At 49.0% G+C, this 25,559-nt stretch overlaps 1 protein-coding gene across 3 annotated transcripts; it reads left to right on the top strand.

The window, feature by feature from the left end:
* Positions 1–1,045: 1,045 nt before the first annotated feature.
* Positions 1,046–24,926, top strand: GGT7 (gamma-glutamyltransferase 7). 3 transcript variants are annotated; one of them, XM_070801553.1, is made up of 15 exons: positions 1,046–1,269; positions 6,446–6,681; positions 6,980–7,131; positions 8,583–8,700; positions 9,569–9,636; positions 9,851–9,924; positions 10,477–10,673; positions 12,508–12,595; positions 14,127–14,254; positions 14,425–14,513; positions 15,220–15,369; positions 15,487–15,604; positions 16,369–16,506; positions 18,438–18,530; positions 24,188–24,926. In XM_070801553.1, exons 1-15 carry the CDS (start codon positions 1,101–1,103, stop codon positions 24,248–24,250), a joined length of 1,881 nt encoding a protein of 626 aa, XP_070657654.1. In that variant the 5' UTR covers positions 1,046–1,100; the 3' UTR covers positions 24,251–24,926. The 3 variants fall into 3 exon arrangements, with proteins under 3 accessions (XP_070657654.1, XP_019827861.1, XP_070657653.1); XM_019972302.2 differs by having other exon boundaries at positions 1,050–1,269; positions 18,438–18,537; XM_070801552.1 differs by having other exon boundaries at positions 1,050–1,269; positions 8,583–8,712; positions 18,438–18,537.
* The last annotated feature ends 633 nt before the right edge of the window (positions 24,927–25,559 follow it).

Below are 25,559 nucleotides of genomic sequence, written 5' to 3'. Positions count from 1 at the left end.
TTAATCTTCACAACCAGAGATGGCTGCTATTATTCTCTCCATTTTACAGATGAAGAAACCCATACTGAACGCAATTAGGTATTTTGCCCAAGATTACAGTTTGTAAGCTGTCACAGACAGAATAGAAGAACCCATAGACTCATTCCCTACCCTTTCCCACCCCAGCCCATTCCTGCCGTATCATTACCACCACCATTTCTTCTTTCTCCAAGTGTCCTTTCCAGAACCACATAAAAAACTCTTTAAATAATGGTAACCACGCAGGTTCCAGAGATTCCATTCCAGCCAACTAAATCATGATTGCTAGAATGCCATCTAGAGACCCGCTTTTAAAATCCTAACATGAGCTCAATACTTGCTAATAGGTCAGGGTTCCAAGAAGGGATTGTGATTGAAAGAGGAGTTGGCGAAATGTTGAGGAGGGTGGTCCAGGGAAGGATCCGACGACCCAGAAGAGACGTCCGAGGAGCGGTCTCAAAAAGAAGCAGGTTGTGGCTGAAGTAGGAGGCTGGAGCTGGGGGCGGAGGTGGTGATGAAGGCGGAGTCTGAATTCGAGAGAGGGTTCTGGGGTCGGAGGAAGTATGAGATAGAAGATAAGGATCTTGGAGTCCAAGAAGGGGTCTGAGGTTCGAGGAGTTTGGCATTAGAGACAGCATCTGGGGTCGACGAGAGGTTTGCGGTCAGTGAACTGGACTGCGAGCCGATGAGGGAGCCTAGAGTCTGAGGAGGTTTCTAGCTCAAACTGGAAGGAGGAAGAGGTTTGGTCCCTGGGCTGCGTGAGGTTGCCCCGAGTCACTAAGGTCGCGCTTACTGCGTGCTCTTCCCCTTCTGACTCCCCACTGCGCTACTCCGATCGTCCTCCAGGTTCTGCATCCACACCCTCAGCCCGACCTACGCGCCGGGTGCAGGCTGATAACGCTAAGCAGGAGGGGACAGGTCAAATCCCGACACCTGGGTCAGGATTTGAGGCGCCCCCTCCCGGCCGTCCAGGAGCTCAGGCCCCGCCCTCCTCCTCCCCCGGCCCCCCCATCCCCACCCCCGCCCAGCCCCCGCCGCAGCACTTCCGGCAGGCGCTGCGCTGCTGGGGGGCGCGGGCGAGGATGGCGGCGGAGAACGAGGCCAGTCAGGAGAGCGCCCTGGGCGCCTACTCGCCGGTGGACTACATGAGCATCACCAGCTTCCCGAGGCTGCCGGAGGATGAGCCGGCGCCCGCGGTCCCTCTGAGAGGCCGCAAGGACGAGGATGCCTTCCTGGGAGACCCGGATACCGGTGAGGCCCGCTTGCCCCATCCCTGCCCCCTGGGACGTCTCTGGTCCTCCTTCATCTGCGCGGAGCATCACCTCCAGCTCCAGCTCCCTAATTCATTCCCTTCCTCCTGGACCTCGCCCTTCTCCTCCCTTGTCTCTGTTAATTTTCTGGTGGGGTTGGAGATGCATCTCTGCCTTGGAGGCTTAGAATGCGACAAGGGAGAAGGATGCTGGGGACCGCAGTAGGAGGAGTTGAGGTTACCCCTTGGGAAGAACCAACTAATAAGGAAGGAATGTCGGAGGGGAGTTCCTAAGGAACAGTTGTGATCACCCAGCAGAGGATTTTCTCTAGTCACAGAGAACAGGATAGGAGAAATCAAGTCAGAGAGTGCAGCAGGAAGGATAGAGGCTAGGTCTTGAGAAGAACTTCCCCACAGCCAGGGATTGTGGGAAGGAAAGACCATGAGAAGAAGCTGAGAATCTCTTTATGTCCAGGGAGGGGTAAGGAGAATATAATTCTCAACTGTCTGTGAATGATGAGTATTGGGAGACAGGGGGATGGACCATATGACCTCTCAAAGTCCTTGGGGACCAGAGCACCTTCACTGCTCTGTGGATACCTCACCCTGCCTAGACCAGTGGATCAGGCCAGAATGTTAGTAAGGTACCCTGGAGCAAGCCGGCTCCAGAATTTTACTGTGTTATGTTCAGCACTCTACAGGAACTGCAAGAGGTGGGAATAGGGAGGCAGGAAACAGGACCTGGGGGAGACCTGGAGCTGAAAGCTCTCTGAGCAGTTTTTCCCTAATGCTCTTTCTCCTGTCCATGTGGCTCAGCTCTGTCCTCCCCTCCATTTTTCACCCTCCACCCCCCACCATCCCTCATTCCCTCAACGTCACTTCCTGGCATTAGAGCATCCTTCTGCTTCACTCTCTTTTCCTCTCAGTGCCTGCACTTGAGCCCTGTCCCTTACCAGCCTGGCAGATTCCGCTTCTCTGGCCTAGCCCTCTCTAGCCTGGCCCTTTTGTAGCTACTCCTAGGCTGACAACCACCAATTCTTCCCCCCTCCACAACTCTCCAGTCACCTGGCTCTGACTAGCAGCCCCTGTCAACCTGACTCAATTGTAGCCTACGTGGAGGGGATTTGAGGGGACCATGGGGAGGCTTATGGCCATCACATGTCAAAGCTGCAGATTAAAACTTTTTTAAAGGGAGTAGCCCGAGAATCAGGAGGAAGCAGGAGAGAAGTGGGAGGATATGTCCTGGTGAATACCAGGACTGAAACCAGGTTCTTTATACAGGAGTCAAGAATACCACTTCTGGTCCCAACACTGCCCCCACTCACTATGTGTCTATGGGCACACATACCCTGACCAGGGCTTTAGTTTCTTCTTCCAGCTCAAAAGTGGGAATGCCTATCTCCCAATCTTCTTTCCTATGAATGTCTTAGCATTTGTCAAAACTGGTGATTATTAATTTGGGTGACTTTTGATTACAAGCCCTATGAGGATGAGATCATGGCTGTCTTGTTCACCATCTTTTATGCACCATCCAGCACAGTGCTAATCTCTCAGCGAAAATTGTTGAAGAAATAAATGAATGGAAAGAGAAGATCTCAAGATGAAAGAATGGCAGGGGAGGGAATTCTTAAACCTCAGGGAGTTCCTTAAGGAGTTAATACAGGTTCTGCCCACAAGTGTACAAAAATCCCGCAAAGACCATGGTCACTGGAGTTTCTGGGAACCTGCTGTTTAGGCCAAGTTGTGTGCTAAGGTTCCAAGGACCTTGCCATCCTATCTGTGTAGCCATGTCTCCCATCACTATTTTCCAAGCCCCAAGGCTCCTCTAAATCAGCAGGACCACCCTACTGGCTAACATGTCCTCCTATGTTCTCAATCTGCTGGCTCCACTGGGTGGCACTGCCCTATCCTCTTATACAGGACTTTGGTTGTGCCCAGCTAGTCTCTAGCCTGCTGTTTCCCAGAACCAAGTGTCAGGCACCCTGCAGTAGGCTTTGTGGGTAACGGAGCTAGATGGTGACCACTCCAAGATTGGGGAGAACTTTCTTTGCTCTTTTCTGAGTTCCAGGCCCACGTGTTCTTCTCTTTCCCAGACATCTGCCTCTAGATGTCCTGCAAGTCCTTCACCTTCAGCATGTTCTGTGCTGTTCTCATCATCTCTTCCCCATTAACCTGTTCCTCCCCCAACGTCAGTCTCAATTAATGACACTACCATTCATCCTGTCCCAGGGTAGAAGCCCTGGAGCCACCCATGGTTCTCTCCCTTCCTCTCATTTCCAGATGGTAATCAGATGCTTTCTGTCCCCCTCTTAAGTATCTTCCAAATTCCATCTCACCATCCCTGGCATCACCACTGTAGACTAAGCTGCCATCCTCTTTGATCTGTATTACCCATAGGCTTCTAGCTATTCTTCCTGCCTCATTCCCTCTTCCCCACCCCTCCCAACTCAATCCATCCACCACCCCCCATTTCTGATCTGTCACTCCCTATTTCAAAAATCTTTAATGATTCTCCCCTCAAGGGAATAAGCAAGCCAGGTATGATCCCAGTCTCCTGCTAAGCTCTCTCTCCTGAGTTCTAGCAAATAAACTATTTTAGGGTTTGTTTCTTATGTGCTGTGCTGTGCTAAGTCACTTCAGTCATGTCCAGCTCTTTTTGACCCTATGGACTGTAACTTGCCAGGCTCCTCTGTCCATGGAATTCTCCAGGCAAGAATACTGGAGTGGGTTGCCATTCCTTCCTCCAGAGGATCTTCCCAACCCAGGGGTTGCGTCTCTTACACCTTCTGCATTGACAGGCGGGTTCTTTACCACCAGTGCCACCTGGGAAGCCCCTCGTCTCTCATAAACCCAGCTAAAACTGAGAATGTTACTGGGTAGCATAACTGAAAAGTTCAGGATATAGGGCTTCAGGCATAGCTGCAATGAAGTACTTGAAAAAGAATTGGCTTTTCTCCATCTTTTGCTTTGCCTCATTATTGTGGGCTTCATCTTCAGAAAGCCTCTCATCTTGTGGGGGTAAGATGCCCCCAGCAGTAACAGGCTTACATCTTATCATCTTAGCAACCTAGACAGAAAGAAAGTCTTTGTCTTTCCCAGTATTCTAGCAAGCAACCAAAAAACAACAACAACACCGGAGTCTAAGTATCATTGGTGCTGTTGCTGGTCACATGCATCTGAACCAATCACTGTACTGAGGTCCCTGTTCTGATTGGCTAGAACTAGGTTACATACTCACTCTGGTCAGGAGGAGGGAATGAGGAATGAGAGAGGGGAATTGGTGTTCTGTAAAAGAAAATTGAATGACGAATGGTGTCTAAGCAAATAGGACTTAGATGCCTACTAAGCCAACTGCCTTTCAGATAACTCCTGCTGTTGTCCCACAAATTCAGAATAGCCAAAAGTTAAACTCATTCTTCTTCTGAAAGACTTGTTTCTTCTGGTCCCAAACTAGCCTTTTCCCAGTGTCTTCCTGTTGTCCTTACACATCAGTAAAATCAATGGTATTTTCTCCCCACCACCTAACACAGCTGGTACCCAGTAAATATTTTTATTGAATAAATGGAAAATGATATTCACTTATATATTTATATATTCATATGTAATATACATTATATTATATATTTATATTATATATTCATATATTATATGTATTTATATATATTCATATTTATGTGTATTTATATTATATCTTCATAATAAATGATTGGTAGAATAAGAAGCCTTGAATATATCTAATTGTGATGGGGCCATAGAACCTTTGTCTTATGGCTCCTCATATCTGATTGGAAAAACAGATTTAAGGACAAGTGCCTGGAAATATAAACTTGAATTAGTGTGTAAGTTTCATTTTTGAGGGTAGAACTGGCTCCTGATGCCATGCGGAACAATGGAAAAGATGTTTTCAAGTTATGGAGACTCTTGATTCTGCTGTCTGTTTATTTTTTACTCTAAGCAGGCAGTATCACCTTCTTCAGCCCCAGTTTACTTTTCTGTATAATGGAGAAAGTGGGCTCTCAGAAGTTATGGGAGTGGAGGGAATGTATATAAAGTTCCTAGTATAGTTAGCATCAATAAATATAAGTTCAAAACCCTTTCCTTCATTTGAAACCTCTAGGAGACAAGGAGAGTTCTGGATCCACAGTGGGAATTTAACATGTTTGTTGAGTAAATTCCAGTTTTATTTACAGACTCTGGTGTTGGTGCTGAGGGTTGGAAGCAAACATAATCAACTGAGTGGTTGTTTAGTCGCCAAGTTGTGTCGGACTCTCTGTGACTCCATGGACTGTGGCCCGTAAGGGTCCCCTGTCCTTGGGATTTTCCAGGCAAGAATACTGGAGTGGGTTGCCATTTCCTCCTCCAGGAGATCTTCCGGACCTAGAAGGGACTGAACCCACATCTCTTGCATCTCCTGCATTGGCAGGTGGATTCTTTACCACTGTGCCACCTGGGAAGCCTGCAAACACACACACACACACACATTCTTTCCCATCATGGTTTAGCACCGAATACTGAATATAGTTCTCTGTGCTATACAGTGGGACCTTGTCATCCTTCTTTTTCTTCAGAGTACCTGCTACAACTTGTAATGATATACTCCTTTGTTTACTTGTTTATTATCTTCTTTCGACTGGTCTTCAAAACCCATAAAGGGCAGAAACTGTCTGTTCCTTTCCCCTAGCATCTAGCATGGGACCGGACAAACAGCAGACCCACCATATTTATTGAACGAATGGATGGATGGATGGATCAGGGAAACAAGGTTGGAAGCCAGGGCCTGTCCACTAGGTTTATGGAGCCGCCTCGTGGCCTAGAAGGCTGGGCCCCAGCTAGGGCAGGATCTGGTTTCCAGGGAGAGCCCAACCCCCGCCTCTCCAGGAAGTGTTCTCAGCGCTGGGTCCTGGGTCCCAGGCAATTTGGTCTAGGGACGGGAGGGAATCCAGCCACCCTGCTGCCCAGTTGGGGGGCCCCAGTCTTTTTCAATCTGGGACCACTCCCCACCCCCACTCCGCCCTCCCTGGGGTGCCTCGGAAAGACGCTGAAAGGGGGGCAGTGCTGTCTGGTGGCATCTGTTTGACGCGGGCGGAGAGAGGGGAGAGACGCAGAACAGCCCCGCCTAGAGACGGGGTAGGGCCAGGTGAGAGGAGCCCAGACAGACCCCCGGCCCGCCGCCCGCAGACCCGGACTCATTCCTGAAGTCGGCGCGGCTGCAGCGGCTGCCTTCGTCGTCGTCGGAGATGGGCAGCCAGGACGGGTCGCCGCTGCGAGAGACGCGCAAAGATCCGTTCTCCGCCGCGGCGTCCGAGTGCTCCTGCCGCCAGGATGGGCTCACGGTGATCGTCACGGCCTGTCTCACCTTTGCCACCGGGGTCACTGTGGCGCTTATCATGCAGATCTACTTCGGGGACCCCCAGGTGAGGGGTGGGGGAGAGGATCGGAGAGGGAGCGGAGAGAACCAGGAGAGGTGGGGTGAGGAAGCGCTGGAGGAGGCCGTGGGAACCGAGGACGGGCTTGAGTGATGGAAGGGGGTCAGCAAATAGAAAGGGGAGAGGGCGGTGACTTGGGGCGAGGACGGTCTCAAGGGAGGGGCTCCCGGGCGTGAGGGGGACAGAGCTCACAGAAGGGAACGGATTGGGTCGGGGGGGTTAGTGGAGGTGACTTAGGGAGGTAGGGGGTCTCCTACTGTCCCACCTAGTTCCTTGTCCCTTCCAGATCTTTCACCAGGGCGCTGTGGTGACTGATGCCGCCCGCTGCACATCGCTGGGCATAGAGGTGCTCAGTAAACAGGGATCCTCCGTGGACGCGGCTGTCGCAGCGGCGCTGTGTTTGGGGATCGTGGCTCCACACAGTTCTGGTCTGGGCGGGTAAGAAGCTCCCAGCTGTGAGAGTTGGGGTGCCCCAAGGCTACTTCTGTCTCTTGGTCTATCATCCTCATGTGGGAGGTCTAGTTTGAGCAGAGGGGAGAAGGCCCCAACTCCTTACCTTTGCTCTTTCTCCACCCAATCTTACCCCCTTGTCTTTTCATGGAGTCAGAGGAGGTGTTTTTCTTTAACTGGGAAAATGACTTCATAAAACTATAAACTGAGGTATACATCTGGGAGTATGTTGTCATTAATTAAGACTGTGATACTTGAACTTTTAGGATTTACAAATCCTTAAAACAAATCCCTGTGAGTCTGATGAAAGCAATGAATCCTCTATCCTCCAAAAATACCACTGTCCGCCCCCACCCAACCCCATGGGTTCATGCATGCTCATTCAGTTCAGTTCCACTCTTTGTGACCCTATGGACTATAGCCCTCCAGGCTCCTCTGTCCATGGGGATTCTCCAGACAAGAATACTGGAGTGGGTTGCTATGCCCTCCTCCAGTGAGCTTCCTGACCCAGGGATGGAACCCACGTCTCTTAATCTCCTGCATTGGCAGATTTACCACCAGCACCACCTGGGAAGCCCCTACCCCAGGGTAAAACCTCCTAAAACAGAGATGATAAACTGGCTACCCACGGGCCACCCCCAGCACACAGCCTGGTTTGGTTTGCACCCTTAAATTTTTAAAAATTTGTTTGCTGATATTAAAAAATTGAGAATTTTCATAAAAATCTAGATCTTTAATATTTCTTGGACAGTCAGGAGACCTGATAACACTGAGCCTACATTCTCATGTGGCTGCAGTTATCTGGAGCTGAATAGAAGCTGCTTCCTATGATGGGGCTTGTACTGTCCACTTGGCCATAGTTCCTACCATTCCCTTTTATCTGTCCTGCTTTCTCTATTACATGAGTCGGCTGCAAACCAGTTATCTCAGATGTAACCCCCATCTCAGATGGAAACAAACCATAGACAAGGGGCAGGCTGATTAAGTCCATATCTTGGCTCCTGCAAGACCAGCCCTCCAGGCCCTAACTTTTGTGTATGGTCTGTGCTTACATAATTCAGTCCTGTGAGAGGGAGTAAGGCCATACCACAGAGGCAGGTGCAGGAAGCTGGCAGGGGTCCAGCTTGGTGGGGGCGGTGAGGAATGGGGGAGGGGGAGTAGAATGTCCTGCTCTCCCAGTCTGGGTTTTTCTTAATCAGGGATTAAAGTCTCCAGTAACAGGCTGGAAGAGGTCCATGGATTCTGGGTTCCCAAACCCCTTGATTTCACTCCCCATCTTGGGCAGGTAGCTCAGGCTCCGAACCCCTGCTGGAGAGGGAGCTCAGACCCCTGACTCCAGATGACAAACAGACTACAGCCATCACCATGGGGGAGGTTGAGGAGTGGCAGGTTACTAGTTCAGAGGAGTGGCATCTTATCATCTTCTGTGTCTCTCCTAGTGGGGGAGTGATGCTGGTACATGACATCCGACGAAATAAGAGCCACCTAATTGATTTCCGGGAGTCTGCACCTGGGGCTCTCAGGGAAGAGGCCCTGCAGAGATCCTGGGAGACCAAGGTGGGGACCCTGGTGAGAAGGGGGAGTGTCTCCCTTTACTGCCCTTCTGCTAACCCCAGCATTACTTTGCTGAATATTTACTATGGAGACAAGGAAAAGGAAAAGAGTTAAGTAGGATGATCTCAGGCCATGAGGGAGATAGGCAGCCCCCCAAAATAAAATAATGCACCAAAAAATCTGAGTGATAACATGCAGTAAATAACACCTGATTTCTCTGGCGACCTTGCCTATCTGGCACATAAAAAGGAAGAAGAAAGGCCACTGGGTAGTCTGAGATGTCACAAAATAGCTGCATTATCACTCACACATCTCATTCTGAGGCTGTTGTCAGTGACTTTCCCAGTCCCTGACATATTGGAAGATCATAGAGGAACTGCTGGAAGCAAACCCACTATCTACTGAATGCAAAGGAGGAAATAGAATAACTTGGAGAAATAGATATTTAGTGCAGTAGCAAAAGCCCAACACACCCCTGAATTATCACAGTTCAGAGTAATGGTGGTATGATAATGAAAAGGTTAAATGAAGGTCCCTTGTCCACTGTTCTAAAGGACAAGAGTAGGTGTAATCCAATATAGACAGGTTTCCATCTAAGTTGTTGTCTCAGCCCTTAAAAGGGTTTGCTTAATTTATAAATCTCTCGGTTATAACAGAGAAAGGAGGCCTTTCTGCATTTACTGATAGGAAATCAGGGAGATGGGAGGAATGCTTGCTGGGGACAGCTTGTCCCTCCTCTGGGATACTTGGCCTGTGTCTCTCCCCTGTGCCAGCCCCCCATCCCTGGCTTGGGGCTCTGCGGAGTTCAGCCCAGCACCCCCCCTTCCAGTGACCTGGTCTCCTCTCTCCCTCACCTGCCCGCCTTGCCCAGCCTGGGCTCTTGGTGGGGGTTCCCGGAATGGTGAAGGGGCTACATGAAGCTCACCAGCTCTATGGCAGGTAAGGATTCTCCCCCTGGGGACCAGGGACCCCTGCCTGCACTCTTCCTTGGGTGGCCTTCTCCTACCTTTCTAGATTCTCCCCTTCCCAACTTCCCCCTCCTAATATCCCCTTCAGTTGCCAGGACTCTCCTTCCCAAGAACCCCCCTCCCCCCCAGGACCCCTCTTCCTTCCCCCAGGACTTCCTCCACCCCCTGCTCTCCGGCTCCCCCAGGCTGCCATGGTCCCAAGTCCTGGCCTTTGCAGCAGCTGTGGCCCAAGATGGCTTCAACGTGACCCATGATCTAGGTCAGTGGGGCCTGGGGGTGGAGGGAAAGGCATGAGGTTGATGGAGAGGGGAGAGGAAACCTCTGTGATTTGGGTCCGAAGCCAGGAAGTGCTTCTCTTCCGATTGGCTCCTCAGACCCCCCTCCCCACACCACTGGTATCTTCACTGTATGTGTGTGTGTGTGTGTGTTCAGTCGCTTCAGTCCTGTTGGACTCTTTGCAGCCCCATGGACTGTAGCCCACCAGTCTCCTCTGTCCATGGGATTCTCCAGGCAAGAATATTGGAGTGGGTTGCCATTCCCTTCTTCAGGGGATCTTCCTGACCCAGGGATCCAACCTGTGCCTCTTGCCTGTCCTGCATTGGCAGGCAGATTCTTTACCAGTGGGCAACATCTCTGAGAGGGAGTCTCAAATCAGGGGATCTGGGAGGGGTTCATATACAACCCACCTCCTCGGTAACAGGCTCCTGGAGGGGCCTGAGGTCTTACGACCGACCTCTCAGCCCTCATCCACCCTACCTGTTGCGCGTATAGTCCCTACGCCCCCAGCCTAGCCGCGCGTCCCTGCCTGCAGCCCAAGCCCTGGCCGAACAGCCGCCACCCAATGCGTCTGACCGCTTCCGTGAGACATTCCTGCCGATGGGCCACCCACCACTACCTGGCTCCTTGCTTCGACGGCCTGACCTGGCGGCCGTGCTGGAGGTGCTTGGCACCTACGGCCCCGCCGCCTTCTACGCAGGTGGCAACCTCACGCTGGAGATGGTGGCTGAGGTAAGCACCTGTAGCACATCCCCAACCCCCGCCCTGCCTCGGAGGACCCTACTTTAGGGAAGTCCTCTTCCCCCTTGCTCCCCGCTTTCTTTCTACATGTGTTTACTGGGGATTCCATTCACTTGAAATTCTAGAATAGCTGCAACTAACTAACCTCAGAATCAGATCAGTGGTTTGGGGATTGGAGGAGTTGACTGGGATGAGGCACAAAGAACCTCCTAGGGTGACGAGAATAGTTTGTCTTGATTGAGAGGGGTATCTTTGAGCTCCCCAGTGTTGGGACCAACCTGTACAGTGGGCTGTCCTGGCCCTCCCAGGCTTAGTGGGGTCCCAGGATCAGCCTCAGCTTCCCTGAGCCCACAGTCCCACCCTGCTCCCTGGGTTTTCTAGGGAGACACAGTCATCACTGGTGACTCTCAGGATTAGGGAAGATTGACACAAGGGCTTACCAACTTACTCCAAAGAGTCTTAGTCTGAAGCAGTAATAGATTCTGGACTATTGTTGATAATTCAAAACCACCAATGGAAAATTATGTTCTAGATAAGGATTCAGGGACCAACTGAGTGATTCTCTCATTTGTTCATTGGGGGTGGGAATTAAACAGACCCATCATTCATTCTACATACATGGAGCACCTGCTCTGTGCCAGCCTCAGTGCTGGGCACTGGTGTTATGGATGTGGTGATAGACACCCATCTCAAATGGATTTCCCTGGAAAGCCCAGCAGAGTACTGGCTTTAGATCTCCTGGGTCCAGGGGCTCCATCCATACTTAGTCTCTCTCTTTTTCCGTCTCACAACTCTATTTTCCTCTATTTGAAGTCACTCTCTGTCAGATCCTTTCCACACCTGCTCTTCACTAGCCATCCTTCCAGCAAGCCATCCCAGAGAAAGAGCCTTCTCACTCCAGTAGTTCTAGCAAAGCCTCAAGGCTAGGTCTCATTGGCCCATTATGGGTCTATTCCCAAACCAATCACAGTGGCATGGAAAAGAAATGCCCTGATTTCTGGGTTGCATATCTTCTCCTGGTGGTGGAGAAAGGAATGAGCAAAAGTCTAACAAAAGACCATCAGAGCTTTCCCACAGTTGAGTTTATTAACTTATCAGACAAAGCCAAGAAATTCAATGTGTAGGTCACTGAGGGTAGTTTAGAAACCAGAGGTTTCAAGTTCTAAAAAAAGTACTTAAAAAAAAAAAAAGGAGGGGATTCCTAGTGGTTATGGTAATTTAGGATTAAAAAATAGCATGTTGGATAGAATGAGCCCATAGGTTTGTACAAGATTGGATCATTGGTCAGTGGAGTGCTCAGTTATGTCCAGTAAGGGCTGTTACTACCAGGGTCATCCACAGTTCATGATTTTGGAGTGACTTTAGTTGATTATAGCGAAATACAGAATTCAGCTTTGATAGCTCCTAGGCAAGTGCTGCCGTAAGTGGAAAATCTTTCTACATAGGCAGGGGGCAGTATGTGCAAAGACATAGAGTCACGAGTCCAGCACCTGCAGGCCACTGGTTGCTGTACAGAGCTCACTGGGGAGCAGCAGGACGTGAAGTGGGAGAGGTAGGCAAGGGCCAGGTCACAAAGGGCCTTGGATGCCAGGCTAAGGAGGTCACTCATAGATCGTATCCAGCACACCACCTGGCACACACTGGGTGCTTATGTCAGTGCTTTTTCCTCGCGTAGCCACTAAAGCTCATGATGGGAATTGCAGAAGGCACAAAATTTGTAAACATTTGATCTGTGTGTGATCCAAACATATACCTTAAGCTGCACTGCATGCTCCCAGTGTGGTGTGTGACTCACGGTGGTGGGGGGTCATTCTCTCCTCTCCAGGCTCAGCACGCAGGAGGCGTCATAACTGAGGAGGACTTCAGCAACTACAGTGCCCTCTTGGAGAAGCCTGTGTGTGGCGTGTACAGAGGTGACCTCTCCCTCAGCTCCCAGGGTCCCCACTGAGGAGAAGCCTCCCAGTCCATGGCCACATCCTTTTGGCCTAGTGGCTCCTCCCCATTTCACAAGAGATAAACTGAGGCAATGAGCTGCCTAAGCAGCCAACTGTTGAAGCAAGCCAGAGCCAGCCTACCTTCTGAAGTAGTCGTGGGATCAGTTACCCCAAATATTTAGGAGATGGAGAGGGAGGTCTGGTCAAAGGCTGAAGCCTAGGGTTTGGGGTTCTGGCCATGGGTTTTCTTGATTTGGGTTCTGTGCCGTCTCAGCCCCCTCCCCAGCCCCTCTGTCACTGCCTGTACTTCCTAAGATGAGTCCTTAAGATCAGTATCCATCTTAGCTTCGTGCTAGAACAAACTCTTCCAGACAGTCAGAGGCCCACCTCCTCATTGCGCTAAAAGGAAACTGAGGCCCTGGAGAGGAAAGGAACTGAGCCTACCAAACTCAAAACCAATGAGGAACCCCAAAAATCAAGCTTATGACATAGGTGAACTCCATGTTTGTTGAACCCAAAGTGGTGGGCTCCGGGGTTCCTCAGAAGGCCCTTAGGTCTTCTCTCCTCAGGAGGCCCAGATCACCTCAAGCTCCAGCAGAGGCTGCTTCTGTGTTCAGGTTTCCAGGCCTCAATCTCTTAGGCCTGATTCCTCTGCCAGAAGGGGTGGAATATTGAGCAATGGATGAGCATAGCCTTGGAGCCAGAAGACCTGGTTTTGGGTACCAGCTGTGCCATTCACCTTAAACAAGCCACTTCCCTCTTTGAGCCTTGTTTCTTTCCTTAAAAGGGAGATAATAATAGCACCTGCCTCTCAGGATGCCAAGAGGAGTTGATGAGATGATGTTGGAAGTTGCCCTGAACAGAGTGGGCACTGGATGTGTCATATTTGATTTCCATTTGCCCTCCCCAGACTAGGTTCTCTTGGAAATGCCAGTACCTTGAGTACTCTGGGCTCTCCTTACCTCTTATAACCTTGGACCAGCTGCCTCATTTTACAGTTTCCTCACCTGTAAAATGGGGGGATGATAACAGTACCCATTATGAGGATTAAATGAGTTAATTAGTGTTATCTGTCAGGTATTATTATTCTTTTGATATCCAAACATCTAATACCAGAGACCTCAAATTAGAAGAGAAATTTGCTATTTCCAAGAAGTGTCAAGAGTAGGACCAGCAGGGGCCCTGAGGGAGGAACTGAAAGGAGACATATGGTAGACCAGAAGTCTGGACATCTGAATCCCTGTCTCTGCTCTGCCAATGGATTGCAGTGTGACTCTGGGCAATTCACTGTTTTCCTGAGCCTTAGTTTCCTCTTAAGAGGAAACAAAAGACAAACGTTCTGGCCCAGCACTTGACTCACCATGTGAACTTGGGTGTGCCCCTTTGCCTCTCAGTGTAGTTTCCCTATCTGATGAGGAGGTTCAGTGCAGTAGTCTCAAGTCTGTGTGATGGTGGGATGTGGAGATGCCTTGACCCCTCCCCTGCCATTGGTCATTTCCTGTCCTTTCAGGCCACCTGGTTCTCAGTCCCCGACCCCCACACACAGGCCCTGCCCTCATCAGTGCTCTCAACATCCTCGAGGGCTTCAATCTCACCAGCCTGGTATCCCGGGAGCAGGCTCTTCACTGGGTGGCAGAGGTAAAGCTGACCCCTTCGCTCCACCTGGGTCTGGAGACACAAGAGTCGGGGGATGGGGTGCTGCCATAAGGCCTGACTAAATCACCTCCAAGTTTCCTCACACAGGAAGATCCTCGTGTGGGTGCTGGGAGGGGCTTGGCAGCCTCTTCACACACCTGCTCTGTTTACAGACCCTGAAGATTGCATTAGCTCTGGCCAGCAGACTGGGAGATCCCATCTACGATTCTACCATCACTGAGAGTATGGATGACATGCTCAGGTGGGCCCCCAGGAGCAGGACCCTGAGTACTACAGAGGTGGCGGCAGGTGTGGGGAAAGGATCAGGTGAAGCAGCTGGTGGAGCAGTAAGGCCTGCAGTCCCAAGTAAATGTCAGCTCAACCCCAGCTCACAGTGTGACGCAAGTTGCCTCACTGTGTGCCTCAGTTTCCCCATCTGTACAACAAGGTGGCCTACTTCATACAGCTCTCAAATTTTCTTGATCCCAGTGAGTGAAAGTTGCTCAGTCATGTCTGACTCTTTGCAACCCCATGGACTGTAGCCTGCCAGGCTCCTCTATCCATGGGATTCTCCAGGCAAGAATACTGAAATGGGTTACCATGCCCTCCTCCAGGGGATCTTCCCGACCCAGGGATTGAACCCGCATCTCATGTATCTCTTGCATTGGCAGGCAGGTTCTTTACCACTAGTGCCACCTGGGAAGAAGGAGCTTTTCTTCTTTTTTCCAGAAAAACCTGAATAACATCTAAATAAATTCATTCAATTCAATAACTATTTCCTGTTTATTTGCAATATGCCAGGAATAAGTGAACTTCTGTTCTCATAGACCTAACAGTTCAGTAGTGGGGCAGGGGCTGGGGGAAGCAGGTATTAATCAAATAATTGCACAAAGAGACTCCACAAAGTGTGGTAGGTGGGGGTAAAGAGCGCCCAGTGTGTGTTCATCTCCTACTTCTTATCTTTTCAGCAAAGTGGAGGCTGCCTACTTCCGGGGCCAGATCAATGACTCCCAGGCAGCCCCTGTCCCACTCCTGCCCATCTATGAGCTCAATGGGGCTCCCACGGCTGCCCAGGTGTTGATCATGGGCCCTGATGACTTCATTGTGGCCATGGTCAGGTATGCCGGCTCAAATCAGAACCTGGCACAAAGGATCATTGGGACCAGGAAGGAGGTGGGGGTTGGGTAGGATAAGGGCAGGCTCAGGGCTCACCTGGCCCTGACCTTTGTCCCCAGCTCCCTGAACAGACCCTTTGGCAGCGGCCTCATCACCCCCTCGGGGATCCTGCTCAACAGCCAGATGCTGGACTTCTCTTGGCCCAACAGGACTGCTAACCACCCTGCACCCAGCCTGGTAGGGCCTCGCTTCCTTTCTCCCCTGGGGACCCTGAGATCTAGGAAGAAGGTGCAGTGGCATGACTGCCCCTCCCTCCCCACTTCTTCTAGGAAATTATATTATCAAGAAAAACAGCTAAACAAGGTATCCACTTCCTCCCCAGCTCAAGTCCAGGGCTTAGAGCCTGGTGGATCCCAAGAAACCTCATCCCATTTGCCACCGTCTCACTGTGTGACCCGAGGAAAATCTTGTCCCCTCTCTGAGCTTCAGTTTCTTCACCTACTATATAGTGAGGATATTGGCCACCTTGGGATGCTTTGGGTACTTTGCAGAATTAGCGGTCTCTGACTGTGTGATGCTGAGCACTGAAGGGGCGCTGAAGAGGGACCCAAAGAGAAAAGACATATGAATTATTATCTGTTGTGAGAGCAGTGTTCTTAGCATCCTGCGGGCTGGGTCCCAGCAGGATAAAGACAGATAGAGACGCCCAGGGTGGGGATGAATCTGTTCCTTCTCACGGTCCTCTTTCTGGGCTTGATCCCTCTCCCGCCACCCATGGTAGCCCCCTAGCAGCTCCATAGTTCAGGGGATCCATTATCTACCTTGGTTATCCAAGGACCCTGCCCATTTCACAAACAGCAAACTGTGGCCTGGGAATGGGCGGTCCCCATGAAAACTGGGGCTGTGGAAGGTTCAGGAGAGGGAGAGATGTTGGAAGAGTGGTGGAGTAAGCCTTTCCTGTCTTGGTCCACCTCTTATTCCCCTGTGATCTCTGACAACAGGAGAACTCGGTGCAGCCAGGGAAGCGGCCACTGTCTTTTCTGCTGCCCACTGTGGTCCGGCCAGCAGAAGGACTCTGTGGAACCTACCTTGCCCTGGGGGCCAATGGAGCTGCCCGGGGCCTCAGCGGCCTGACCCAGGTGAGGTTCCCCCAGGTAGGCCTTTCATGGCCAGGAGTCAAGCTGTGACCCGGGCTGTGGATGCCCCTCATGTCTCTGACTTGTCCTCGTCTCTTGTTTATTTATTCTGGGGGGCTTCCCCAGTGGCACAACACCAAAGAATCCACCTGCAATGCAGGAGATGTGGGTTCGATCCTTGGGTCGAGAAGATCCCCTGGAGGAGGGAATGGCTACTCACTTCAGTATTCTTGCCGCAAGAATCCCATGGACAGAAGGGCCTGGCAGGTTACAGTCTATGGGGTCGCAAAGAGATGGACACAATTGAAGCAACTAAGCACGTTTATTTTTGGCAGTGCTGGGTCCTTGCTGCTGTGTGCAGGATTTCTTTAGGTGCAGCAAGCAGGGCCCACTCTTCCCTGTGGTGTGTGGGCCTCTCACTGCAGTGGCCTCCCTTGCTGCGGAGCATGGGCTCTAGGCATTGGCTTCAGTACTTGCAGCTCTCCAGCTGCAGAGCATGTGCTCAGTACCTGTGGCACACTGCCTTAGTTGCATGTGGATTCTCCTTGACCAGGGATCAAACCAGTGTCCCTTTGCATTGGCAGATGATTCTCAACCACTGGACCACCAGGGAAGTCCTCACGCAGCAAACATGGGCTGAGGCTGCTTTGTGGCAGTCCCCTCCTGAGCGCTGGGGACATGAACTACATCATTCTTAGTAAAAATGGAGCCCTGAAGCTCCATGTCATCCCAGGTTTCAGGGAAATCACAGGGTCAGTAGAACTGAGAGGTCAGAGAGCATCTGGGCTGCCTGGGTTCTGTCAATGTCAAGTCCCATTGTGCCTCTAGTCAATATCCGAATAACAAGCAGCCCTCTTCAGGGTCTGATTTTGAAAGGGAGGGCCTGCTCCCTTCTAAAATATCTCACTAAGTTCCATGAAGGTCTTGAGCATCTGTTTTATGTGCCAGACCTGTACTTTGGCAGATGATGAGTTAACAAACCTGGGCTTTGGAATCAGACCCTGGTGGGCCCCATCCTAAGTGCTGCTAATTTCCAACTGTGTGGTGTTGGGGCATTCACTTAACCTCTCTGAATCTCAGTCTCCTCATCTGTAAAATGGAAATAATAACCAATAGCTAACATTCATGGAGCTTTTAGCAAGTGACAGGCAGTGTTATATGTGTTAACCTTATAACCTTCTCAACTTTGGGAGGAATCCTTACTTCTGTTTCATAGATGAGGAAACTGAGACCCAGAGAAGTTAAGTTCAATTTAGTAAGAATGGGCAGGCAAGTAGGGGAAGAAGGTGGAATGAATTAAGAAAGTAGTACTGATATATATATGTGTGTGTGTGTGTATATATATATACACACACACTACTCTATGTAAAACACTGGGAGGGCTCAGCTTGGTGCTCTGTGATGACCTAGAGGGGTGGGATGGGGAGAAGGAGGCTCAAGAGGGACGGGATACATATATACTTACAGCTGATTCACATTGTTGTACAGCAGAAACTAACACAACATTGTAAAGCAATCATCCTCCAATCTAAATTAAAAAAAAAAAAGGATGGGCAGGCAATTTGATTGATGAGCCTACTCACACTTCATGTACCCTAGACCACTCCCATCTACTAGCCCTCTCCTGGCCAAGAAGAAGGGAGGAGAGCTGCGGCTTGTATTAAAGGAGACTGGGCGCTAGTGGTGCCTCTTCCCTAGTTCTTTCCAAACTCTGGAATGAATCCCTTTTCTTCTCTGGCCCTTGGTTTCCCCTCTGTGAAATGGAGACGGTCATCACAGGCCTGGCTGTCTTCTTGGGCTGTTCAGAAACTCAGATGACACTCCTGGTGTAAATGTTTCAAATACTAAGGAGTCTGGACCAGGAGCAAGGGCTGTGGAGGCCTGAACCTACACCTCTGGGACAGCCCTGACTTCTGCCCCTTGGCTGCCTGCAGGTACTGCTGAACGTCCTGACCTTGAACCGGAACCTGAGTGACAGCCTGGCCCGTGGTCGCCTGCACCCAGACCTGCAGACCAACCTCCTGCAGGTGGACAGTGAGTGAAGAGCAAAGGTCCCCATGGGGTGGGCACAGGGCAGGGTGGAGAAAGGGGCTCCTCCCAAGGGTGCCCCTTCCCCGACCGGCACTAGCTCCCCGCCAGTGAAAGTCAGGTTTCTTTCGACCAACTCCTATCAGAACAGTGAAAGGTCTGGGAATTGAAATCTACCCTGTCGTTTCCTGTCTGTGGCCTTGCAAAATGCAGGTCTCCACTCTGAGCCTTAGTTTTCTCATTTGTAAAATAAGATATAGTTGTTCATTTTGCAAACTGTTCCTTCAACAGTTGTTCTGAATACCTACTGTGTGCCAGGTATTATCCTAGGTGCTGGGGACACTGCATTTACAGGCTTACAGGAAAATAAGGAAACATGAAAAAGTGAAATAAATTCTCCACAGAGCATTAAAGCAGGATGATATATATGACTGACTCCATGACTGGGGAAGCTTTCTCTTTGGTGACATTTAAGCTGAGATTTGAAGAGTGGGAAGGAGGCTACCAGGAGAAGAACTGTGGCAGGAATGTAGGCCAAGGGAACAAATACAAAGAACTCACTGCAGGAATGGACTTGGTGGTTTAGGAGTAGAAAGGAAACCAGGGTTAGTGAGGGTGAGATAAGATCAGAGAAGCAGGCAGGGGCCAGATCAAAGACTTTACAGATTATGGTGAGGAGACAGACTTTCCTCTAAGAAGGATGGGTGCTTAATTTTGGACCCCGCTTAATTTCATAACTGGGGAAGTATGTGTACCTTTGAGAAGTTTTTATTAGCACAATGTATTATGCTAGTCCAAAAGGGATACAGAATTGAATGAGACATGGTCCTTGCTTGTTCAATCTCCCCATTTTACAGATAAAAAAAACTGATGCTCACAGAGGTTATTAATTAGTCAAAGGTAAACCAATAAATGGCAGAACCAATATCAGATACAGTTTTTTACTTCATGGCTCTTGATATCTCCTGGACTGAGTAGTTACACCCTGTAGTTGGCCAATGTCCCTTGGATCCCAGCTGATAGGTAATGAGGTCAGTTCCTTGAAAATGAATATTGCTCAACTACTATCTTCTGGTCTCTATCGAGACCAGATAGAGTTACTATCTGGTTACTAAGTTACTGTGGGGGTGAGGGGTGCTCATTCCAGCCCTCCCTGGAAGGACACACAAGTCTAAGGATACGCAGAGTGGAGGCTTGGTGAAGGGAAAGTTCATGCACTTGAGGGCTCTGGAAGGCTTTATGGAAGAGGTAACAACTAGCTGGGCCTTGATGTATGAGCTGAAATTTGGCATGTGGAGGTAAAGAACATTCTGGACCAGGGGGAGGGGGGTACACCTTGGGCAAAGACAGAAAAAAATGGTTCAGAGAGCAGGCAAGAGGCCAGCTGAACTAGAGACATGGTTTCCCAAACTTCAGAATTTATCCAGTACCTTCATGACTTTTGCCACATTTGCCTGCCATTTAAAGCATTATTTACATAACGTGTGCCTACAAATGGACTTCCCTTTTCACCTAAGTGTATTTTAGAAGTAAATCTTATAACCACAAATGGAAAAATGGCATCATTTGCCACAAACAGATGGTAAACAGCTATAAAAATAATCAGATTTTTTAGGTTTTAGTTAGATGTTTTTGCCCACAGATGGTTCTGAGGTCTGCTCTCTCTTAAAGAAAAAGATTAGAAATGTTAGAGACTAGACTGGGATGTAGTCCTTTCTATTATCAAAAGGACTAAAAGTGAATGAACCCCAAAGGGAATATGTTTCCAACTTGGTGATGTAATGTTATTTAATGTGTGTCTTTATCTCAAGAAGTACCCCCAGATCATCCCATTTGGGGAAATAAGAAGATCAGATTTTTGTTGCGCAGTTGGAGGTGAAGATACATGGCATACCATGAAGTTCATGTTAAGAAGTATGGACTTTATCTAGTTGAGCAGGAGGTGAATATGACTTGATTTGTTTTATGTAGGGAAGGTGGATTGAAAGGAAGAGAACTTAAATCAGAGAAACACAAGTAAGTGGCTGAGATAATGGTCCACGTAAGAGATGATGAAGACCTGAACTTATGCAGGAGAGTGAGATTGATTTGTTCATTTATCCATTATATTTTAAACATTTACTGTGTCCTCACTCTATCCTAGGCAGTGGGGCTCAATAGTGAGCAAGACAGCATTCTTGCCTTCAAAAACTTGTTTTCTAGTGAAGGGAGACACAGTAAATACATAAGCAAGATGCAGGTGGCAGTAAGTACTTTGAAAGAAAATAAAGCAGGTAAAGATGACAGGGGCTGCTGTTTTAGATAGTGGTCAGGAAAGTTCTTGAAAACTGGAATGAAGTATGAGAGCCAGTTCTGTGATTATTTAGTAGGAGACCATTGTAGGCAGAGAGAATAGCAGATGTGAAGCCCTGAAGTAGGAGCATGTTTGACTTACTTGAGGGATGGCAAGGAGGCCAGCTTTTCTGGTAGCTCAGACAGTAAAGAATCTGCCTGAAATGCTGGGGACCCAGGTTCAATCTCCATGTCAGGAAGATCCCCTGGAGAAGCGAATAGCTACCCACTCCAGTATTCTTGCCTAGAGAATTCCATGGACCGTTGAGCCTAGTGGGTTACAGTCCTTGGGGTTACAAAGAGTTGGACACAAATGAGTGACTAACTAAAGCAAAGGAGAAAAGGAAAGATATCAACATCTAAATGCAGAGTTCCAAAGAATAGCAAGAAGAGATAAGAAAGCCTTCTTCAGCGATCAATGCAAAGAAATAGAGGAAAACAACAGAATGGGAAAGACTAGAGATCTCTTCAAGAAAATCAGAGATACCAAAGGAACATTTCATGCAAAGATGGGCTTGATAAAGGACAGAAATGAAAAAAAAAAAAAAAAGGACAGAAATGGTATGGACCTAACAGAAGCAGAAGATATTAAGAAGAGATGGCAAGAATACACAGAAGAACTGTACAAAAAAGATCTTCATGACCTAGATAATCACAATGGTGTGATCACTGACCTAGAGCCAGACATCCTGGAATGTGAAGTCAAGTGGGCCTTAGAAAGCATCACTACAAACAAAGCTAGTGGAGGTGATGGAATTCCAGTTGAGCTATTCCAAATCCTGAAAGATGATGCTGTGAAAGTGCTGCACTCAATATGCCAGCAAATTTGGAAAACTCAGCAGTGGCCACAGGACTGGAAAAGGTCAGTTTTCATTCCATTCCCAAAGAAAGGCAATGCCAAAGAGTGTTCAAACTACCACACAGTTGCACTCATCTCACACGCTAGTAAAGTAATGCTCAAAATTCTCCAAGCCAGGCTTCAGCAATGTGAACCGTGAACTTCCTGATGTTCAAGCTGGTTTTAGAAAAGGCAGAGGAACCAGAGATCAAATTGCCAACATCTGCTGGATCATGGAAAAAGCAAAAGAGTTCCAGAAAAACATCTATTTCTGCTTTATTGACTATGCCAAAGCCTTTGACTGTGTGGATCACAATCAACTGTGGAAAATTCTGAAAGAGATGGGAATACCAGACCACCTGATCTGCCTCCTGAGAAATTTGTATGCAGGTCAGGAAGCAACAGTTAGAACTGGACATGGAACAACAGACTGGTTCCAAATAGGAAAAGGAGTACGTCAAGGCTGTATATTGTCACCCTGTTTATTTAACTTATATGCAGAGTACATCATGAGAAACGCTGGACTGGAAGAAACACAAGCTGGAATCAAGATTGCCGGGAGAAATATCAATAACCTCAGATATGCAGATGACACCACCCTTATGGCAGAAAGTGAAGAGGAACTCAAAAGCCTCTTGATGAAGGTGAAAGTGGAGAGTGAAAAAGTTGGCTTAAAGCTCAACATTCAGAAAACGAAGATCATGGCATCCGGTCCCATCACTTCATGGGAAATAGATGGGCAAACAGTGGAAACAGTGTCAGACTTTATTTTTCTGGGCTCCAAAATCACTGCAGATGGTGACTGCAGCCATGAAATTAAAAGACGCTTACTCCTTGGAAGGAAAGTTATGACCAACCTAGACAGCATATTCAAAAGCAGACACATTACTTTGCCAACAAAGGTCCGTCTAGTCAAGGCTATGGTTTTTCCTGTGGTCATGTATGGATGTGAGAGTTGGACTGTGAAGAAGGCTGAGCGCCGAAGAATTGATGCTTTTGAAGTGTGGTGTTGGAGAAGACTCTTGAGAGTCCCTTGGACTGCAAGGAGATCCAACCAGTCCATTCTGAAGGAGATCAGCCCTGGGATTTCTTTGGAAGGAATGATGCTAAAGCTGAAACTCCAGTACTTTGGCCACCTCATGCGAAGAGTTGACTCATTGGAAAAGACTCTGATGCTGGGAGGGATCGGGGGCAAGAGGAAAATGGGATGACAGAGGATGAGATGGCTGGATGGCATCACTGACTCAATGGACATGAGCCTGAGTGAACTCCGGGAGTTGGTGATGGACAGGGAGGCCTGGCGTGCTGCGATTCATAGGGTCGAAAGGAGTCAGACACGATTGAGCGACTGATCTGATCTGAGTGACTAACACTTATTTACTTAAGGAGGCTAGAGCAGAGTTAAGCAAGGAAGATAGCAAAAGGAAGTGAGTAGAGGAGTTTAAAGAGATGCGAGTTTCCTGATAATGTGGGCCTTAGAGACTTAGGTGAGGATTTTGGATTTCATTCTAAGAATCATCAAAATTGTTGGGAGGTTTTGAGTAGGGGAAGTGACATGGTCTGACTAATGGCTGCTGTGTGAATAGGCTGTAGGGAAGCAGGACTGGAAGTACAAAGACCAGTTAGCGGACTGTTTGGTAATGCTGGCAAATAATGAAGGCAGCTTGGCCTAGACAGATGGAATGAGACCCCCAAAGCCAAGCCCTTTTTCCAATATTAAGAATGACGACACATTATTGATCACTTACTATATTCAAGGCTCTGAGTTTTGTGCTTTGTGTGTAATATCTGCTTTAGTCCCTGTAACAACTTTATGTGGTAAGTTCTCAGATAATACCCATTTTGTACATGAGGAAACTGAGGTTCAGAGAGGTAACACAATTTGCCAAGGTCACACAGCTCGTTAGAGCCAGTGCCCTAAACCAGTGGTCCCCAACCTTTTTGGCACCAGGGATAAGTTTCGTAGAAGACAATATTCCCACAGACTAGAGTGGCTGGGAGATGATTTGGGGATGATTCGAGCACATCACGTTTACTGAGTACTTTATTTCTAAAGCTTCCCTGAGAGCTCAGCTGGTAAAGAATCCGCCTGCAATGCAGGAGACCCCGGTTCGATTCCTGGGTTGGGAAGATCTCCTGGAGAAGGAAAAGGCTACCCACTCCAGTATTCTTGGGCTTCCCTTGTGGCTCAGCTGGTAAAGAATTTGGCTGCAAAGCAGGAGACCTGGGTTTACTCCCTGGGTTGGGAAGATCCCCTGCAGAAGGGAAAGGCTACCCACTCCAGTATTCTGGCCTGGAGAATTCCATGGACTGTATAGTTCATGGGATTGCAAAGAGTTGGACATGACTGAGCAACTTTCACTTTCACTTTATTTCTAATCTAATGCCACTGCTGATCTGACAAGGAGGTTCCAGTCTATGGCCCGGAGGTTGGGGACCCCTGCTCTAAACTCTCTGAATGTGTGTATGTTGGGGAATGGTTTTCAGGTGAGTTCACAGAGGAAGAGATTGAGTTCCTGGAAGCCAGGGGTCACCACGTGGAGAAGGTAGATGTCTTATCCTGGGTCCATGGCAGCCGGAGAACCAATAACTTCATCATCGGTGTGAAGGACCCTCGGAGCCCAGATGCAGCCGGAGCTACCATCCTGTAGAGCAGCGGGGTGGGGCGGGAGTCTCTGCTCCCTGCCTTTGCATGTTCCTAGAGTCCCTCCTTCTCCCAGGTTTGGTCTCAGAGGGACCCCAGGGATGCCCCAGATCAGGGGCCAGAGGGGATGCTTAGCAAACCCTATCCCAGAGTAACAGGAAAATTCTCCATCTGGAGGCCTGTGGTGGTGGCAGTGGTGTTGTCAGTGTCCACAGGACCTTGAGGAGTCAGACTGTCTGTCTCCTTTCCCTCGGCCATGCAGGCCCTGAGCTTAGGGATGTGCTTGCAAACCCTTTTCGAGAGTCCTCACCACCCCAACATTGCCACTTGGGCCTGACCTGGCCTTGTCTTCCAGCTCCTTTCTCCTGTCCCCAGCCTCATTTCTTAAATGACTAGGATTTTTTTTAATGGACCATCCTAGGGAAGTGAGAGGGGGAGGGCTCTTCTCCTCCTCCCATCAGGTTGAGGTGGGGGCCTTACATCTGGGGGGCCCCAGGGTATGGGGTAGGGGTGGGGGTGGGGACCAGCCCAGGGGCTTCCATTTGCAAAAGGGAATTAAAGAAAGAATATTGCTTAACCATGGCTCTGACTTGATTTATGTTTCATTGTGCTGGGAGGGGAATGAGAGAGGAGACCTTGGCTCACCTTATCGCAATAGCCCTGACTCCAGGGCAAGCTGGAATGAACTTTGTGGAGGTCATAACAATATCTGCCATCTATCCAAGACTGCTATCCAAGTGCTTCCCACTTCCAAGTGGCGCTAATCATAAAAAAATAACCCGCCTACTAATGCAGGAAATTAAGAGACGTAAGTTCAATCCCTGGGTCAGGAAGATCCCCTGGATAAAGGCATGGCAACCCACTCCAGTTTTCTTGCCTGGAGAATCCCATGGACAGAGGAACCTGGTGGGGTCACAAAGAATCAGACACGACTGACTTAACACGTAGCATGCATCCAAGACTAAAACTAATAAAAATAATTAATAACAATAATTATAATGATAGACTCTATTGAACACTTACTGTGTACCAGGCTGTATGCTAAATGCTTTATGTGGATAATATTAATTACATTATAAATCTTCATTACAGACTTCATGAGGTTGGTACTGATGTTATTCCCATTTTACAGATGGTGAAAAGAAGTTAAGGAACTAGTTGAATGTTCCTCCTGTATTAAATGGAAGACTTGGGATTCAGTCTCAGGATATTGAA

The sequence above is a fragment of the Bos indicus genome, chromosome 13 (genome assembly GCF_029378745.1).
Source record: "Bos indicus isolate NIAB-ARS_2022 breed Sahiwal x Tharparkar chromosome 13, NIAB-ARS_B.indTharparkar_mat_pri_1.0, whole genome shotgun sequence".
NCBI classification, from domain to species: Eukaryota; Metazoa; Chordata; class Mammalia; order Artiodactyla; family Bovidae; genus Bos; species Bos indicus.
The sequence above is the reverse complement of the archived record's forward strand: the minus strand, read 5'-3'. Positions and strand labels throughout refer to the sequence as shown.